General features: G+C 51.7%; 7 protein-coding genes across 7 annotated transcripts; 3 read left to right on the top strand and 4 right to left on the bottom strand.

Annotated features, from left to right (window-relative positions):
- Nucleotides 1–112: 112 nt before the first annotated feature.
- On the bottom strand, nucleotides 113–2115 carry IAR55_000230 (isocitrate dehydrogenase, NADP-dependent; the record flags this gene model as incomplete). The annotated part of the gene is made up of 10 exons (XM_066943366.1): nucleotides 113–526; nucleotides 585–661; nucleotides 717–772; nucleotides 834–893; nucleotides 942–1162; nucleotides 1227–1346; nucleotides 1403–1543; nucleotides 1599–1664; nucleotides 1728–1910; nucleotides 2113–2115. 10 exons carry the CDS (start codon nucleotides 2113–2115, stop codon nucleotides 113–115), a joined length of 1341 nt encoding a protein of 446 aa, XP_066805908.1.
- A 360-nt stretch (nucleotides 2116–2475) lies between these two features.
- Nucleotides 2476–3407, top strand: IAR55_000231 (acetate non-utilizing protein 9, mitochondrial; the record flags this gene model as incomplete). The annotated part of the gene is made up of 3 exons (XM_066943367.1): nucleotides 2476–2567; nucleotides 2770–3084; nucleotides 3317–3407. 3 exons carry the CDS (start codon nucleotides 2476–2478, stop codon nucleotides 3405–3407), a joined length of 498 nt encoding a protein of 165 aa, XP_066805909.1.
- Nucleotides 3408–3809: 402 nt separating this feature from the next.
- IAR55_000232 (uncharacterized protein) lies at nucleotides 3810–8337 on the bottom strand (the record flags this gene model as incomplete). The annotated part of the gene is made up of 5 exons (XM_066943368.1): nucleotides 3810–6648; nucleotides 6718–6932; nucleotides 7000–7197; nucleotides 7275–7392; nucleotides 7451–8337. 5 exons carry the CDS (start codon nucleotides 8335–8337, stop codon nucleotides 3810–3812), a joined length of 4257 nt encoding a protein of 1418 aa, XP_066805910.1.
- A 721-nt stretch (nucleotides 8338–9058) lies between these two features.
- On the bottom strand, nucleotides 9059–12045 carry IAR55_000233 (uncharacterized protein; the record flags this gene model as incomplete). Its single annotated transcript, XM_066943369.1, has 8 exons — nucleotides 9059–9339; nucleotides 9399–9707; nucleotides 9760–10315; nucleotides 10382–10478; nucleotides 10538–11024; nucleotides 11086–11221; nucleotides 11289–11642; nucleotides 11698–12045. 8 exons carry the CDS (start codon nucleotides 12043–12045, stop codon nucleotides 9059–9061), a joined length of 2568 nt encoding a protein of 855 aa, XP_066805911.1.
- A 384-nt stretch (nucleotides 12046–12429) lies between these two features.
- On the top strand, nucleotides 12430–14614 carry IAR55_000234 (glucose-6-phosphate isomerase; the record flags this gene model as incomplete). Its single annotated transcript, XM_066943370.1, has 9 exons — nucleotides 12430–12451; nucleotides 12536–13233; nucleotides 13304–13592; nucleotides 13643–13776; nucleotides 13836–13918; nucleotides 13982–14071; nucleotides 14136–14379; nucleotides 14447–14512; nucleotides 14573–14614. The coding sequence occupies 9 exons, from the start codon at nucleotides 12430–12432 to the stop codon at nucleotides 14612–14614; spliced, it is 1668 nt and encodes a 555-aa protein (XP_066805912.1).
- Nucleotides 14615–14770: 156 nt separating this feature from the next.
- Nucleotides 14771–16763, bottom strand: IAR55_000235 (uncharacterized protein; the record flags this gene model as incomplete). Its single annotated transcript, XM_066943371.1, has 4 exons — nucleotides 14771–16333; nucleotides 16449–16474; nucleotides 16546–16585; nucleotides 16677–16763. The coding sequence occupies 4 exons, from the start codon at nucleotides 16761–16763 to the stop codon at nucleotides 14771–14773; spliced, it is 1716 nt and encodes a 571-aa protein (XP_066805913.1).
- A 522-nt stretch (nucleotides 16764–17285) lies between these two features.
- IAR55_000236 (uncharacterized protein) lies at nucleotides 17286–18564 on the top strand (the record flags this gene model as incomplete). The annotated part of the gene is made up of 5 exons (XM_066943372.1): nucleotides 17286–17384; nucleotides 17482–17793; nucleotides 17864–18243; nucleotides 18321–18402; nucleotides 18472–18564. 5 exons carry the CDS (start codon nucleotides 17286–17288, stop codon nucleotides 18562–18564), a joined length of 966 nt encoding a protein of 321 aa, XP_066805914.1.
- Nucleotides 18565–18603: the final 39 nt, after the last annotated feature.

The raw sequence follows: 18603 nt of genomic DNA on the forward strand, positions 1-18603 counted from the left end.
GCAGTTGAGATCCATCAAAGGATCAGTTGGCAGCAAACCGATGCAGACAGAATACATTGGAGATATGTATGATTCTATCCGCGACGTTCCTTTCCTCTCGTACCGACGATGATTAAGAGCTAGCCGCCTTCAGCTTCTCCACCAATCTATCGTTGACCTTCTGCATGTAAACGTCCGTCGTAACCCAATCGTCTCGTGTCATATCCTTCCCCTTCATAGCCAATGCCAAATCCTTGGTCATGATTCCGTCCTTGTCGATGACCTCAACACAGGCCTCCTCAAGAGATGTAGCGAACTTGGCGAGGGCGGGAGTGTGATCGAGCTTGGCTCGGAAGGCAAGGCCTCGAGTCCAAGCGAAGATGGAAGCGACCGGGTTGGTGGATGTTTCGTGACCTTGTTGATATTGTCGGTAGTGTCGGGTAACGGTGCCGTGAGCTGCCTCAGCTTCCATCGTTGAGCCGTCAGGGGTGATGAGCTCTGAAGTCATCATGCCGAGCGAACCGAAACCTTGGGCGAGAATGTCACTCTGTAGCAGGAGATCAGTACGCAACGACTCGGGGATCTACGTCGTCGAGCAAACGCACCATAACGTCACCATCGTAATTCTTGCACGCCCAGACGAAGCCACCAGAAGACTTGATCGCTTGAGCAACCATATCATCTGGAAAGTGATGGATCAGAACAGCTACTAACATCGATTCCCTTCCGCGACTCACCGATAAGTCGGTGCTCGTAGTACACGCCAAGGCTCTCAAACTCCTGCTTGTATGTGCTGTGTCAGGACGCCTCGTCAGTCATGGGACGAATCGTCAGGCATCCGATGCGAGACTTACGACTCGTAAACCTCCTGGAAGATGTCCTTGAATCTTCCATCGTACTTCTTCAGAATGGTGCTAGAACGAAATTTAGCATCTTTTTGCAACATCCCGGAGACCACTTACTTCTTTGTAGACATGAACAAGGGCATTTTCTTGCTCAAAGCCATCTTGAAGCTCGCATGCGCGAATCCGTATATGCTCTCCTCCGTGTTGTACATGGCCAACGCGACACCCTTCCCCTTGAAGTCATACACGTTCATCTCGGTGGGTTTGCTGCCATCCTCTGGTTGGAAGGTGAGGGTGAGCTTTCCTGGCCCAGGAGCGAGGAAGTCGGTTGATCGATACTACAAAGTGTACAGACATCAGTATGGCGACCGTGATACAGATGATACTTGTGGCGAGTCTTACCTGATCACCAAAGGCGTGTCGACCGATGACGATGGGTTTTGTCCATCCAGGTACGGGTTTCGGGATTTTGTCAAGGATGATAGGTTCTCGGAAGACGGTACCTCCAAGGATATTCCGGATCTACCCATTAGGTCACATTAGGACGTCGGATCCCTTGGTGTTGGCTCGACACTCACGGTGCCGTTGGGACTTCTCCACATCTCTTTGAGGTTGAACTCCTTCACACGGGCCTCGTCAGGGGTGATAGTAGCGCATTTGACGCCGACGGAGTATTGCTTGATAGCGTTGGCAGAGTCAACGGTCACTTGGTCGTTGGTCTGCGTAGAATGTCAGCTTCGAGCCCAGATGGACATCGTTTGGCGATAAGCTCACAGCATCTCTGTTCTCCATCCCCAAATCGTAATATTTCAGGTCAACATCAACAAACGGTAAGATGAGCTGCAAGGTCAGAGGATGAGCGATTACCACAATGAACCTCGCAGAGAACAGGAGATCACCCACCTCCTCCCTGATTTTCTTCCAGATGATACGAGTCATCTCATCACCGTCAATCTCCACCACAGGGTTCTTCACCTTGATCCTCTCGATACCCGCTGGAGTCGCGTAGTTGCGCATGCTGAGAGCGATAGGTCGTGTGGCTCGAAAGAGGCAAGTCCTGGCGAGGGAAGATGGGCGAGTGAGGAGCTGCAACAGGAGGACTGTATCAGTAAACGCTGGAAGATGGGAATCTGATAGCGGATATGATTCCGGTTTGTTCACAGATCAACAACAAAGTCGGGATGGGGGACCTTTGTTCCTGCTCATTTTACGGCGGTGGTGGTTACACGTACTACCACGTGACGAAAGTGCATCTGAGGAAGGAGAGAAAAGCAGCGGGAGGACTGACCATGATGGTGATGGACGAGATGTCAGCAGCGATATCGAGATATACAGACTGTGGAGTGATGTGAGACTCGCTGAGTGATAGAGGTGTTTGGTGACAGACCAAGTACTAGCACTCTTTCCAACTCGACAGTAGTAGTAGGTAGTAGTCTGGAAAAAGCAGTGGCATCGGCCGAAGTTAACCGTCAAAGACCGAATTTTGTTCATTACATAAAGAGTTGTGACATCATCACTTTCATGGGATACCGAGTGCAAGTTGAGATTATCTGATCGTCGATCTCGGTTCTTTTCGACTATCTTCAACGACTTCATCGACCTCATCAACAGACACTTGATATTGCCGGACCTTCCTGACTCGCTGACCCACATGCGCTCATCATTCATCCGTCTGGCAAGTGCCTCGGCACCCCTCCCACTGTCTGTATCCCAAGCTTCTGTCCAGATCATCCCTCCTATCCCGTGAGTGTCGCCGCTGGCCGTCCAGTGACAGTCCTCATAAAGGGATGGGCCGCTGATGGCCTGTCAACTTGGTCCAAACCCTCTATCTATCGTGTTTGAATCGACATGCCCACACCTTATCAAAACTACCGTCAACTTCACCCATCTACATCACCACACCTCGATCAACCCTTCCTGTCCCAACCGCACTCCCCTCCCACAGACTCTACCGCCGTCTACTCCGAGCCCACCGACACTTGCCTCCCGAAATGCGATTCATGGGCGACTCATACATCAAATCCGAGTTCCGCCTGACCCGGAGCACCGACAATCCTTTGCACATCATCGGGTTCTTGTCCCAATGGAAATTGTATCTCGACGATCTAGAATCGGAGGTGACCAACAAGAACGCGGGGACGATAGGAACAGGACAGTGGAAGGGGAAGAAGCTGGATTCGGAAGCTTTCGAGAAACTGAGTAAGGAACAGGTGGGACAGTTGTATGAGTTGATGCATGCCACGAAGGAAGTTTGGAAATCGTGAGTTCAGCCTTTGGTCGTTCTGATCTTGGTTCTCGGAGACCTGTGCGATGAGCTGGGCTTGGGGCAGAGACGCATGGTGATGGCGTGATGCTGGTGAAAAGGGGGTCTCACGCTGAGTCGTTGATGTGGCAATCTGTCGATGGGGCAATGGGCGCCGACAAGGCTTACTTGGTCTGAAAAGATAGGCTTATTCGCCGAACACAGTCGCTGATACCACTGCCTCCCACAGCCCAGAACAACTCGAGCAAGAAGCTCACGCAGCAGAGGGAATGACGGGCGGCGCGACGACAGAGAATCAGAAGACCGGTTCAGGTAGATGATGCATGTATCGTTCGTGTCGATGCGTTACCCCAATCGTCGGTGACCCATTCTCCTTGTTCTTGAATCTGAACATGTGGTGCTGAATGCCTTGATAGGAGAACTTGAAAGGATCTTTACGCTCCTATGAATATATCTTATGCTCATCACATCCTCTGAAATCTTCTTGCAGATATGCTCGTCTTATACCTTCTATTCCGTATTCATATCCCCTCCCGTCCAACTTTCACCCTTCGTATGCAACCGCCGCCAAGCCCTCCATAATCAGGACCCCTCTCCTCATGCACCAAGCGAAGCCTTCTAATCACCATCCACGATTATACTCTTGCTAACTCAACATCCCTCCCTATCCTTGCACTTGACCTCCGTGCCCATTATATCCCTGTGACTGTGTTGATCCCGCTTTAAGGGATAGGTAACGGGACAGCATTGGCCAATCGAGTCCTATTCAAGGCCATCTGTCTACTGGGTAGTTGTAAACCTCTCAATCCTTCTCCCGCTCTGGGCTGTTGTCTCGTCAAGGGCATCTGCCATCCCCCACCCGCACTCCGGGGAGGGACATTATATCCCGCTGAATAAGGTGGAGTGTCTTCTCCTCCATCATTGCTGCTCCGCGCGCTATGCATTGGGGAGATGGATCTCATGGACGTCGCAGATGTCGGAGGTACGAAAAAAGCCGGTGTGGCGTTGCCCGGTCTTAATGAAGAGACCTGGATCAGGATTGCACATTCTCGAGTGGCTTGAGTCAACCGGCTCAGAGCTTGCCGAACATATGTCGGAAACGAGTGATTCGCCGAGACTATTTTGACCATCTCTGACACCTTTACAACCGTCTTGATGAAGCTCTGCGCATCGTCCGCCAAGGTCGTAGTAGCATATGTGGTCATTGGATTCGCTCTCAGGCCCATGAGCGATTCCCTCAACCCTGCCGTAATCTGCTCAGCGACCGACAGCAGGTGAAGCAACTCCGCATGATGTCGTGGTGAAATCGTAGACGGCCTTCGGGGATTCGATTCAGGTATCGGTGTGAACGGCGGAAGGGGCAAACGGGCAGATGATGAATCGAGATTGCTCGAAGTGCTACCCGCCGAGATACTCTTGGCGTGTGTCGGCGCACTGCTGAATGGCGGTGTCGACGCGCCAACATCTTCGGCAAGTTTCAGCCAACAGGTGAATGCTATCTCCGTAGCTGTTTCAATGACATCGAGTAGATCTTCGTCGAACAGTGTGGCTGATGTCGGAGTGGGAGGTCGCACGTCGACTGACAGTTTCCGAGACGGGTGAGGAAGGCCGGTCGAGAGTGACAAAGCGTGGCTTGACCCAGATGAAGAAGAAGGACGATGACCGCTGTGCGACGGTGGAGAAGTGGTCGGCACCATTGCAATGGGTTGGGCGGGATTTAGGTCTGTCTCGGGCGGTGTTTTCGGTACAGTTGACGGCGTCCCATTTGGCGATGTCGTGTTGACTTCATGGGAAGGTCCGGCAGTAGAGAAACTGTCGTCTCCATCAATTACCTCCTCTGCTTGACCTTCCGCTTCAGCCTCGTGTCCTTCCGCTTCAATCTCCTCCTCTTCCCGCTGTTCGTCCAAGACGATGTTTGCCGACTCCGATGGCTTGTGCCGAAGATAGTTTACGACAGCCAGATCGCTTGTGGCTTCGCCCGGAGCAGATCGCGGCCCACTTGGAGAGCCCATGAGCATCCCTCGCTCCACATCTTCGGACGAGAACGAGCCAGCCTGTCGCCTCGACCTGCCAAGTTTGATAGGCAAAGGCGTGACGGCCTTTTCGACTTGTTGATTCAGGGGAGAATTGCCTACTGTCGATTTGGAAGCAGACGAAGGGGAATGTGATTCCCGTCTTTCGATGATTGGCGAGATCGGCGTTCGTCCTGTCAATGATCCCGTAGGAACCATCTTAACGCCTCCCAAGCCTCTGAACGCTGGAGCCACCCCCATGCCATCTGTCGCCAAGAGAGGCTTGATTTCTGCCAGTAACGGTGCCATGTCCTGCCATGAGCAAGCGACTTCCGCCATCGAACCGTAGATCATCAGCAACAGCGTTCGAGTGTATCGGACGTCGTTACCCTTGAGGGCTGTCACTTGAAGCCTGAGCACCGCTACGACTTTCGAGAAAACCGCAACACTTTCCTTGGTCGCGTCAATGACGTTCCGAATTGCTTGCACCGGCGGCGTGTTCCGTCTTGACATGGAGTCGAACCGATCCAGCGCGTTGATCAGAGTGTTCATGTAGTTTCCGGCAGGTTCCATTACTCGTGAAAACACACTTGCAACACGTTCGTTCACGGCGAAGACGAGATACTGTCGAAGCGCAGAATGGAGTTGCGACAACGCGAACAAAACACCTCGGATAGCATCCATGAATTTTAGGAGTGAGGGGGGAATCGCCTTGGAGATAGTCGAGACAGGTAATGTGCTGAGTCGTCGGAAGTATGAGTTTCTTGATTCGTCTATGAGTGGGCCTTCTTGACTGTTCCTCTTCTCGAGTAACTCTCCGCCCATATCTCCAAGGGGTCTACGCAGCAAGTCCGCAGAGCCTTTTCGACTCAAAGCCCTACTTCTCTCCTGGCCAGTCAGAGTTGGTCCCTCTGTTGGCGATTTGATCATATCGATTCCCCAGGTGCTCTTTCCCGAGAGCTGGAATTTAGGAACACCAGGAGCAGCAATTCCTAAACCACGAGGTAGCGTAGCCTCTTTGGGTATACCCTCGTTTCGTCGATCCTGCATGATTTTGGCGTGGCTCTGTCTCAAATCGGGTAGCGATTTCTTTGCGGTGAGACTGGCACTCAGCCGCTGCGGCACTGTAAAGCTGGCTCCTCGTGAGTGACTAGGTATCATTACCTGCGCTTGGGTTGATGGGGGTCGCGGGAGATCCACAGAAGGCAGGCGAGAATGGCTAGACGATTCGGTTGATGCCGAAGGTGGGGAAGTAAACGAAGATGTGGATAGGTCGCGACGATGTGTGACTCGCAGGGGATGAAAGTTGCCTGGTGAGGCCTGGACGAGCGAATCGTCCGACAAGGTGGCAGATCTATTGCGCTGAGAGAACAATTGATGTTGTCTTGTCGGTGTGTCGATAGCAGCCGTGGCGTCGTCCTTCGTAGGCAGAGCGATGCGTCGTACCGTTTCTTGGGAAGGCGCCGTCATCCCTGAAAGCTGTTTCTGCGTTCGCCACGGTATCGCGCTAGCTGATGGATCTACAGAAGTAGCGCTGGAAGGCTCCTCCCTGAAATTGTGAACAACGCCGTCAGACAGCTCGCCAGAGATGACAAAAGGAAGAATATCAGTAACTCACTCTGAAGCCATATATGCTTCCTCCTCATTGCGACTCCTTGCCAGTAGCTTCTCTGATTCCGCCGCTCTTTGACGCATCCAGCTCTTCAAGTTCTCAATCCATGGTCGAAGATCTTCGTCCTTTCGTGGACGATTTCCCCCGGCTGAGCCAGAGTCGCTCGCCTTCGACTTTGTCGCGGATTCATTGTCGTACAGAGGTCCCAGGACCTCTCGTGGCTGCGGCGAGGGAGTCAGCCATAGGGACGCTTCGATAACGAAGTTATGAGATACGTAAGATACGTACCGGCCACTCGATTGGGTTACCGTCCACTTTCAGAACCTTGAGAACGGTAAAATCTACGAGGTAGCTGGGGAGAGTGTAGAGCTTGTTATTGGTGAGAGAAAGGACCTTGAGACGACACAGTCGACCTGGTACCTCAGGGAAAGAGGTAATTCTGTTTTTGGACAGATCCAAAATCTCCAGAGCTGCCAAGTCCGTGAGCTGAGTGAGGAGATGGTCATTCAGCGATCTATCTCCAGCAACGCAACTCGGGGAATTCAACTTGAAGCCGGACTTACAGCTTGTGGAAATTGGGTGAGGTAGTTTCCCTTCAAGTTCAAATATCGCAATCTGCTCAATCTCGCGAACGAATCCACTATCGACCCGTCTTTCAGTGAGTTGTAAGACAGGGCGAGTCTGCAATGAGGACAATGAATTAGCCAGTCAGTCGGTCGAGGTGACATGTTGAACTTACCTCCAAACGCCTTTCTTCCCTTTTCCAACTCCTGATTTGAACATCTCAACAGCTTCTTCTCCTATCCTCCTTATGTCCTGTCTGCTCAAGTCCAACGTGTCGCCCTCATCTCCCGATCCTCCCAGAGCTTCCCGTACCCGCGTGAGTGTCCTCTGATCTTGTACCTGATGGTCCTGCCCTGCACTTCCAGAAGCGGTCCTAGCACCCGAAGTGGACATCCCACCAGATACTGAGCTCGAAACAGGTGGATCAGCCGACGGCGATCTAGCTCTTCTTGATCGATCTATTCCCGAGGACCCAATCGGTACAAGTCGACTATTGGGCGAAGGTTGAGGTGGTGGAGAAGTGGTACCTATGCCCCTTAACCCCCGGACAGCCGTAGCAACGTCGTTCCTCTCTCCAGGCGACAACGATGAAGGATTCGTGTTGCTGGTAGGCATATTCAGATGGGTTGAAGAGAGCGATCTAGTCTGATGATGATGGTTATTAGAATTTGTGCCGGGAGATATGGAGGAAGAGGAGAAGGTGGAGAAGGAAGAAGAGGAAGGCGGTGGAGACAAAGTCGTATTTGATCGTAATCGTGTCGCTGTAGCTGTAGAAGATGAAGAAGAAGCCGTTGATGATGAAGAATAGAATGGGAATGTGGGATGCGGTTGATCCATCCCCATGTTCATGTCCAAGTTGGCATTGGGATTGGGATTGGTATTGACGCGTAGACCAGTCGATCTAGACATGTTATTTGTCGAAACCCCGTCCATTCCGAGAGAAAGAGCCGGGGAAGGTCGAGGTGTCAAAGTGGCCGCAGAGGAAGAGGACGCGGAGGGCGTCATCACGGTGTCAAGATCAGAAGAGGAGGGATTTCGATAAGGTATGTCAGAGGACGACATATTGTGCTATCGTCGTCAACGGTCGACGTGAAGAAGAGGTAGCGGTAAGAAAAGGGGGGCGAGGATGGAAAATCATGTACTGTCCGTGTGTGCGTTCGCGTGACCGATCATATTCGAACGTGAAGGTGGGTGGAGAACATGGGTATAGTGTATCTCCGTTTGTGAGTGTGTGATATGCCTGTTTGCTATTTGCGCGCGAGCGTGGATCAAGGTAATGGAAAAGGTATGACGAACCGATGTGTGATGGTGTCTCGTCTCGTCTCGGAATGAACCGCGACCCCGTCACACGTTACACCTGTCACCGACGAATCGAGGTGGATTACCAGACGTCCAGCGTCTGTATGAGATGTCCAATGAAGCAAGCGATGGTGTGGGAGAAGGGTCCAGTGATCTGAGAGGAATGTATCGATCGTCGCTCTGTTATCGTGTGAGATCAGAGAAATGACAACAAAAGGAAAATAGTGATGTTGTTCAAAAGCCTAAACGTTACTTTTTGACTTATGCTCTGCTCTCCTTAGTAGTCGCAATCAATCTTCAGAGTCCACGCCCTTGCATCGAACACCGCAGATGCGTTCGTTGTGATTCCCGTAGAGCACATCAATGCCGTTATGCGCCGAGACATCCGGCGTCAACGCACATCCCACCACCACCACAACCACAACCACCCCATTCACATTCTGACAGTTGCTGATCTTAGTGTGCATGCAAAAGTCGTTCATTTTCAGAATGGATTGTCAAATCCGACGACCACAGCCCTGGCCAAATTCCGACCCAATGCTAATCTGACCTCGTCCATTTTCCTCAACGCCGCTTCTGTTCCCAGACTCTTCTTATCTCCGTTTGTCTTCTTCTCTTTCTCCTCAATCTCACCCGCTAGTCTCTGTAAGTATAATACCAGTTGACCCAGATACTCTTCGGGTGCAAAGGACGCGTTGGCTAAGACGTCTTGTAGCACTCGAAGCAGCTCGACAGTCTCGATCGACGTGAACAGGATATCAGAATCTGCAAATTACATATGAGCTTCTATCTATGACGTGATCTGTCCACCGCACCGCACTCACCTTCAAGCAACGTGATACTCTCCATGAGCAACACCGCCCAAAAGCCGACCGGTGCGATACCGCTCGTCAGAAGGTTGAGTAGTCTCGCTGCGGCTAGTTCCCTGACGCCCTCCTGCATGAACAGAAGATAATCTCTGAATTGTGACAAGAACGTGAGGCGAGAAGCAAAGACGCTTCCGGCCGATTGGAACAAGGCATCCGACGGCAGGCTGACAGTGACATCGGACTGTAAAGCAGCCAGAGCTGTAGGGGCTTCGCTCATCAATTTAGGTGGGAGCGTTTCCACGAGCCGCAGGAACTCTTCGCGACCTATGTTGACCGCGTCAGCGGTATACCTTATACTAAGCGAAAGCAATCACACCATATGAGATGTACGACTCGAGTATTTTCTCCGCTATTCTTGACAGGGAGTAGCCATCCGCTGCCTCAGCACACAAGATCGCCGCTACGCCATAGTCGCCCTTCTTCGTCAGTCTTGTCGCTAAGACTTGACTGATGATCTTGAATTCTTCTTCCAACCTGAACTCTTCGCACGCCGCACGAATCTCGTAGTACACAGCTATCCCGTCGTCGGATTCCTGTTGCTCTACGTCCATCCCGTCATCGAATAACGTATTCTCCGATTCTTTATTCTTCCCCTTGACATCCTTGGCGATAGGAATGTTGACATGCACTACATGACTTCGAAGTCGATTTCGTCCTTCTGGTCCAGCGAAGTTGAGGTAGTCACACACAACTCGCCAGAAACCACTGTGGTTAGGATTGTCCTGTAGGATGTCGGTATATTCGAGCAGGAAGTAATCTCTCAGAGGAGTTTCGAACCTTTCCTCGTCGTCAGGAATCAATTCGAGCTTGTCCAGAAGATCGCCCAAGTGTGCTGCAAGCCACACGTCGAAATCATAGCATCCCATGAGAGCCTGATTACATTCCGTCAGCTCAAGTATCACAGGGCCAATCATCAGACAGACGATCTGTCAGCCTACCTTGACGATATCCGCAGAGCAGAGCGCGGACTGTATAGAGTCCTCCAGTAATGTTGAGTCGACGGGGATTTTGTCCAGTATGATTGTCATGATTTCACTGTTGTTTCATCAGTTCCGTCACTGATATGAGGCAGAGAAAGCAAGAGGGTCGCTCACGGTAGATGATCCCTCCTCATATCGACATCCACGAGCACACCCCATGCGCCAAGAGCCTCTCTCCAATCCGCAGCTTCTTCCAAAATCCTATTCGGTTTCCCTTCCATAAGCTCAACGACTGTCCTGAAATCAACCTCCCACGTAGCCCACTTCGGTTCGCCGAACCACTTTCCTCTCGCTTTACCGCCGACGAAATTTGTAAATTCCGCTCTAAACTTCGCTAACCACAGCTTGTGTGCTTGCAGGAACTCCAGATCGACTCTCCATCGTTCCTCGGACGAGCGGGGGAAGACGGCAAGATGTTGAGCGAGAATGGTCGCGAGCTTCGATATAGGTTGATGAGGGTGACTGGACAGTGTTCTTAGGAAAGAAGCGACAGGGAGATGGAAACCTCGAAGAATGCAACGACTGATATAAGGCCAGAAAGAGGGATGTTCCCACGGGTTCTTGGTTGACATGATATCGTTACCTTGGGAGTTGTCAGGAGCTAGATGGCAGTCTTTCAGCTCGGTTCTCGCAAAACAGATAGCTAGATGCGCTGGACTGACCTGGGTCAACGTCATTCACCCAGTCAAGCAGCTCCTCGCCAACAAAACCCTCCCCTTTCCCATCTGTCGGGAAGTACAGGATTTCTGCAAGGTTCATGATGTTGAACGAAGTGTTAAATCTGGCTTTCAGTCCAGGCTAAAGGAAAACATGTCAGCTCTACATGAGCCGCAGGATCAGGAGCCACTATAGGGGGGCAGCTCACCTCCACTTCCTGATTCCCCCTCAGATCATTCAGATTGTCCAAATAAAGGTCCATCAATCTTCTCATATGTGTTATTGTTTCCGCGTCAGGCGGTGCCAACAAGCTCTCCGCGTCGATCAGATTCCCTCTTCGATCCCAAGTCTCAGCCACACGGTCAACACCAGAAGTAAGTCGTCGTTGAGGTAAAGATTCTGCAATGATGTTCTGCAACGATGTGAACAGGAGATGCGATTCGGTATAGAGGTTCGTGAGTGAGTCGGGTAGAACATGTAGGGATGCAAAGTACAGGGTTCTGTCGGACACCGAAAGCTCCGGTTGGATCAGTGTTGAAGGTCGATTGGGATCCCCTGTCGGCTAAAGCGCTAGTGTCAGCTGACGATCATATCGTGATGGCACAGGGGCAGCTCACTCTCTTTGTCACCCAAGAGGCGACTTCGCCACCAACCGGATTGACAGCTATACCCATAGTCCGACCAGTAGCCTTCCACTTTCCTCTTCCACCTTGCGAGTACGCTGCAGGCTGCAAGTGACAGACTTCGGCATCTTCGTCATCTTCCGCTCGCCCATCGTGGTCCTCATCCATATCGTCCTGCGCTTGCGTATTTTGCAGAGCCGCCTTAGGGACTGAAGCGCTGGACGAGGCGAATGAAGATGTCGGTGGACGAGATGAGGAAGATGGTTGTGATACACTGTTCTGAGGAGCGAAGGAGAACGGTGACCCAGCCGCAGGCGGGGCGAAGGAAAAGCCGGGCGCCATGTCGCGCTCGAGGTAATGGGAGAGAGATGATCGATGCGACCGTCCTGACACGTTGCGTTCAATATACTCGACGTGATCAGAGTTGATGTTGGCGTTGACTTTTAGTTGTGACAGGGGATCATGAGTGTGGCAGACGTTGGGCGAAAGACTTTAGTTACGTAATTCCTTCAACCCACCGATGTTGACGTAATGGCTCCCACCGGTCCGTAAACGGATCTTTTCCCTTCGGTAGTTGCAGTTAGCTGAAAGGGGATCCATTTGATTCTGCTTTGGCTTTTTGCCGTTTCACGATTCCTTCTCATCAACAACGTTCCTCATCTCACGATCCATTCTGTCCGTCAAAACCGTCCACTCCCTCGTAATAAACACCTAGATAGATACATAATGACAGGCACATCCGCGAGCAGTGAGTCGATCACCTCATGTCGGGTGGGTCAACACCGGGTGTCGACGTTGTCCTGACCGTTCTTTCCGCTTCCTTCCGTCACAGAGTATCAAGCTTGGAAGAAGCTGCAATCCCTCCATTCTTCCAAATCATCCAAGCTCGTCCTCAAGGAGCTCTTCGCTGCCGACCCTTCTCGATTCTCCACCCTCTCCAGGTCCTTCACCGCCTCCTCCCCCGACGTCTCCATTCTCCTTGATTACTCCAAGAACCTCGTCGACGAGGAAGTTCTCTCAACCCTCTTCGATCTCGCTCGTGAAGCGGACGTAGAAAAGTTCCGAGATGCCATGTTCTCGGGTGAACACATCAACACCTCTGAAGGGCGAGCTGTCCTTCACGTCGCTCTTCGAAACCCCCCCGTCGATCAAGGTGGATTCAAGATTGCCGAAGAGGGAGTCGATGAGGTCCACAAGGTCCTCGCTCACATGAAGGAGTTCACCGAGTCGGTCCGTTCAGGGGAATGGAAGGGTTATACCGGTCAACCCATCAACACCATCGTCAACATCGGTATCGGTGGTTCTGACCTTGGGCCCGTCATGGTCGTCGAGGCTCTCAAACACTACAGCAAGAGGGACCTGAAGACACATTTCGTTTCCAACATTGACGGTACCGACCTCGCCGAAGTTCTCAAGCTTTGTGACAGGGAGACCACCCTTTTCATTGTCGCGAGCAAGACTTTCACCACTCAGGAGACCATCACCAACGCTGAGAGTGCAAAGGACTGGTTCTTGGAGACGGCTAAGGACGTGAGTGGTGATTTGCAATGCATACGTCGACTTCGCTAAAAATGGTATGACCGCCTTTTTGGCTTTGCAGAAAGCTCACGTCGCTAAGCACTTTGTCGCCCTCTCCACCAACGTCAAGGGTGTGACCGAGTTCGGTATCGCCGAGTCCAACATGTTCCAGTTCTGGGACTGGGTAGGCGGACGATACTCTCTCTGGTCCGCTATCGGCCTCTCCATCGCTCTTGCTATCGGTTTCGACAATTTCCAAGAGATGTTGAACGGTGCTCATGCTATGGACAAGCACTTCAAGGAGACTAAGCTAGAGGACAACTTGCCCGTCATCCTTGCTTTGGTAGGCATTTGGTACAACGACTTCTATGGTAAGTGAGCGGATTCGCGTCAGACTCGATGCTGACTTGACCACTCGCAGGCGCCCAGACCCAAGCTCTACTTCCTTACGACCAGTACCTGAAGCGATTTGCCGATTACTTCCAACAGGGTGACATGGAGTCCAATGGAAAGAGCGTTACTAAGGACGGTGTGCGAGTAGACTACGAGACTGGAGTGGGTATACCTTTAAGATCTACGCCCGATAGCAAGACTGACGTCGTTTCCGACTGTAGCCCATCATCTGGGGACAATCCGGTACAAACGGTCAACATGCTTTCTACCAGCTCATCCATCAGGGTACTAAGCTCATTCCTTGGTGAGTGTAGCTGCTGTCACCTGTGAGTCGCCGCATGCACAAGCTGATTGACTCGCATTGTAGTGACTTCCTCGCCCCCGTCGAGACTCTCAACCCTATCTCTGGCGGCAAGCACCACGAGATTCTCCTTTCCAACTTCTTCGCTCAGCCCGAGTACGCACTCTCAACATTTTGTATTCCGTAATGCGATGCTGACTCTGAATCGTACCTCTCGCAGAGCTCTCGCTTTCGGTAAGACCGAGGAGCAAGTAGTTGAGGAGCTCGGTGCTCAATCTTCCAACGCTGCTCTTGTCAAGTCCAAGATCTTCGAGGGTAACAAGCCTACCAACTCGATCATGTTCCAAAAGCTCACTCCGGGTACTCTTGGTGCTCTTATCGCGCTTTACGAGCACAAGATCCACATCCAAGGTGCTATCTGGGGTATCAACTCTTACGACCAAATGGGTGTCGAGCTAGGCAAGGTAAGTCTCGAAAACCGATCGTGTTAATCGAGGAGGGATATCGACTAATCGCGGTTTCACGAAACAGGTCCTAGCCAAGGCTATCCTCAAGCAACTTGGAAGTGAGAAGGATGTGGAAGGTCACGACTCTTCGGTAAGTGGAGACAATCACCAGAAAGCAGCTGTGCAGAAGCTGATCCGACATATGATGTAGACGACCGGTCTTATCCACCACTACCAGAAGAACAGGAAGTAAGCGAGGTGGTGGGGCATGAACATTGTTATGAAGTAGACACGTCGAAAGGATGCATGTAGTGTCATTGTGTGTAGCACAGTACAATCTGCATTCCAATGGTCATCGTGGTCGTGATCTATCAAATTCTATCGTATGATGTAAGTCTATGTTTGCCGACTATTTTCCCTCTTTAGTATCTATTGTGACCTGATCTTTCTCGTTATTTGCTTTCTCGACTTGTGAACTAGCTCCTTCCACTCTGCCAAAGACATCCCAAACAGCTGGTCTTGTCGTCGACGCCCCTGCTCCTGTCGGCGGACCTCCGATCGGAGCTCCCAATACTGTCTTGCCACCATCATTATTGCTCCACAATGCCCTCCCTTGACCTTCGACCTTCGGGCCACTCGTTGTGGTTGTGGTGGTCATGGCTCTCAGTCTTCTCTGAGCTCTTCCTCCCGTTCCTCCAAGGGCATACGACCAACTTGCTTCTGGACCATTCGAAGCAGGATTCGATTGGGTCGTGGAAACAAAGGTCGATATTGTCATTCCTCTATTTCTCAGTCGTGGCACTGATCCAAACACAGGTGCAGGCGGTCCGGGTATTGATCCCCCCCTTTCCCTTCCTACACCTACACCTGGAGGACTTACTGCCAGATGATTTTGTGGTTGTTGTTCCGACGGCGCTGAGCGGGGTGTGGAGAGAAGACCGCCGCCGAAATAGGATGGTGAAGGAGGAGCTAATGGGAGATCTGAGTAATTGGCCGTGAGTGGCGGTTTGGTCCTGTTGGAGAAGGTGGAAGAAGCTCTTGATCTGCCTCGAGGACGATGAGGAGTAGCGAGCGGCGATGCTGGTAAGGGTATCGGTCTTGGTGATCGTATTGATGCGCTTGGGGAGTGATGTGGTAAAGGTGGTGACAAGACTTCTTCCCCATTCTCGTCTTCTTCCTCCACTATAGTATGCACACCCGCATCGTCCCCTGTGGCTTCTGCTGCTGCTCCTGCCGATTCCAGGACATTTTCCTCGTCTTCAGCTGGAACGATGACCAGACAATGTTCTGCCTGACTTCCCATTGCCAAAGCGGCAAAAATGGGATTCGTGATCCACCCCAATATCGCGCCGAAAGCACCGTTGATCACCATGGGTGCCCATCTCCAATGTTTCTCATTGAGGTTGTCGTGTCCGTATATCGGTCCGATGACGATCATGAAGATGATCCAGAGCGGAAGACCGAATACGGCTCCGATCAGAAGGCCTTGAAGGGAGGTGAGGAACATTCGATGAAGGAGAGTTCTGAATGAGAATGGATGATGAAGGAAGATGTTGGCTTCGGTACCTTCGAATGTGAATCGAAGAATAAGTCGTATTTGGTGCAGTAACCACATTGCGATGGAATGAGACCGCTCATTCTGCTCCGATGATGGCAAAGGTGAGGGTGAGTTCGAATCCGTGGGCGAAGGGATACCGGACGATCGCTCCGGATCGATTTTCTCTCTTGAGTCCGACGGTGAAATTTGCCCAGAATAGTTATTCGGCTTCACTCCCAACAACGCGAAGAGTTTCGAGCCTGCAGGGTCTGGCAGATGCTCCACGTGAGGCCAGACATATGGTAATGGCGGGATGACCTTGTGATGTATGTCGGTGTGAACGAGTGACGAAGTGATGAGCATCGAGATCAGACATTGGACCAATGCAGTGACGCCTAAAGCTCCAGAGATTGTGTTTTTGGACAGTACCCAGATCTGCGGGTGAAAAGGACGCGGTGATGAGTCCCATATCGCTCGGTGATCGAGGTACAGGCTCGATGTGGGTGACAAGGTGCGATGAAGGACTGGTGAGTGAAGAGAGAAGACGCACGGTCACATATTGAGCATTATGGTACACTAACGGGACCGTCCACCATCGTATCAGCTCCGCTGACCCATGCATGGGAGACATAGGCTCGCTCACTCACTACCATAGGCGATTCCAAAATTGGCACCTCCATCAATCAGCTGAGCGCGACGTCGATACCAGCGTGTCAGTACATGTACGATCCCCCATTCGCGCCTCACATGTCGTAAGGGGGTGATGGTGGTGACTCACCCCTGCCACGAATCCTTGAGTGAAGATGAGATAGAACCATTGTCTGTTGGTAAGAGGGACTGGGAAAGGACGAAAGAGGGATTTCATCGCTTTGCACGAGGGGGGGGAGACAGGCTCGTGCTGATCTGATGAAAGAAGTCAGGAGAAGGGAATAGACTGAAAGATGATCAAAAGAAGAAGCCGACGATACGGTTGGTGAATGATGGTAATGAGATGCGAAATCCTCGAAAATCAAAGGAACGACGCAGTTTTCGACCGTTTTTGTGATTTTCCGTTGTTTGGTTCCCACTCCGGCCGTAAGGCACTTTAAATGGGGAAATCATATAAATTCGAGGTTTAGTTGGGTGGCAAAATCTCGATGCGTCAGCGTGGTTGACTTGGCAATATCAAAGAGGAGCATGAGAGGACATTCTGGCATCGTCTTCCAACGCTTGATCATCCTTCGTCTGGTTCGGTTAGTCATCAGCACCCAACGACAGCATACATAAAAGTGACAGGTCAGACTGTCCACGCCATCGTGTCGTCTTCCTCTTGCTCCCTCTCCTCTGGTCAGTTCTGATCATATCATCGATCCGTACCTCCACTCTAGGCAACAGTAATCCGCACACCATGTCCACTCCCTCGCCTACCAACAAAGCCGAGATGATGTTTCTGGGTCAGGAATGTCATCACCCGGCCTGTCATCTGCATGATTTTCTTCCCTTTTCTGTGAGTGACAGCTTCTGTCAAGGTGTCCTCCCCGCGTCGTCAATCTCGATCATTGTTACATTTGGACGAGCCGCTAATCCAGCTTGTACCACCACAGTGCCCAGCATGCCACCAATCGTTCTGTCAACCACATTTCCTACCCTCGCAACACTCCTGCACAGCTCCTCTTCCACCTTCCATGGTGGACAGGATAGCCCCTACCTGTCCCATGTGCTCCGAGATCGTCCCATACCCAAAATCGCTCGATCCCAACGAAGCTGTCGAACGACACATCCTTTCAGGGACATGCACTGGGTTTGTAGGTGGAGAGGAGAGGAAGAAAGCCGAACTGATGAGGAAGAGAGATAATGGTGAGATATGTTGGAAGAAGAGTTGTGGGAAGCTCTTGGTCGTGAAGATGAAGTGCGAGGTGAGTTCAGCTCAAACAACAAACCACGCCGAATTTGCCGTACATGTGCTGAAACTGATGGTTTTCATAGCAATGTCAACACATGTTTTGTCCATCACATCGAACAGCCAGTTCTCACTCATGTGCATCACCCAACTCGACACCTTCTTCTTCACGCACGAACACTCCTCAACCGCCCGTTTCCCGTCCAGCAGGCAAAGCAGCCATGTCACGCCTCCTTCCTCCATCAATGCAACCGCCTGTAACCGCTTCCTCGTCCAGATCGCCTCCCGCACCCATCAGATCTGATCCTCATCCTTCACCTCGACCACCGTCATCTGGTCCTCAGCCAATTACAGCGAGTTCTGGTCCGAAAGAACAGCTCGACGCACGGGCGGCTGCAGCTGCTGCAGCGCTGAAACGTGCGGGTCACGATGTGAAGGTGCCTTTTGTCAAGACGAAAACGGAAAAGTGAGTGGACATGCCGTTCAGCTCTCCAACCTGAGCATCGTGGTGGAAAGCTGATATGTCCGTTCCTCCCTGCACAGACGATCCCAGGCCGAACTCAACTCGTCAATACAAGCTCTCAAAGCGCGGCATGATAAAGGCTTGCTGAGCAAAGCAGAGGAGGTGAGATAGTCTCCGACCATTAGCTGTCTAGGGAACAGGCGGCTCATTGTCCCCGCTTCTCTGGTGTAGGTGAGATATGCAGAGCTGGTCGGAGAGAGGGAGGCATCGAAGCGTGGGTCAGGGAAAGGCAGAGGGGAGAAAGGGGATTGTGTCATTGCTTAGTGTGTATATAATGTCAATAAAGATCGTTCGTCGTAGCAT

Source organism: Kwoniella newhampshirensis, chromosome 1 (genome assembly GCF_039105145.1).
Source record: "Kwoniella newhampshirensis strain CBS 13917 chromosome 1, whole genome shotgun sequence".
Lineage (NCBI taxonomy): Eukaryota > Fungi > Basidiomycota > Tremellomycetes > Tremellales > Cryptococcaceae > Kwoniella > Kwoniella newhampshirensis.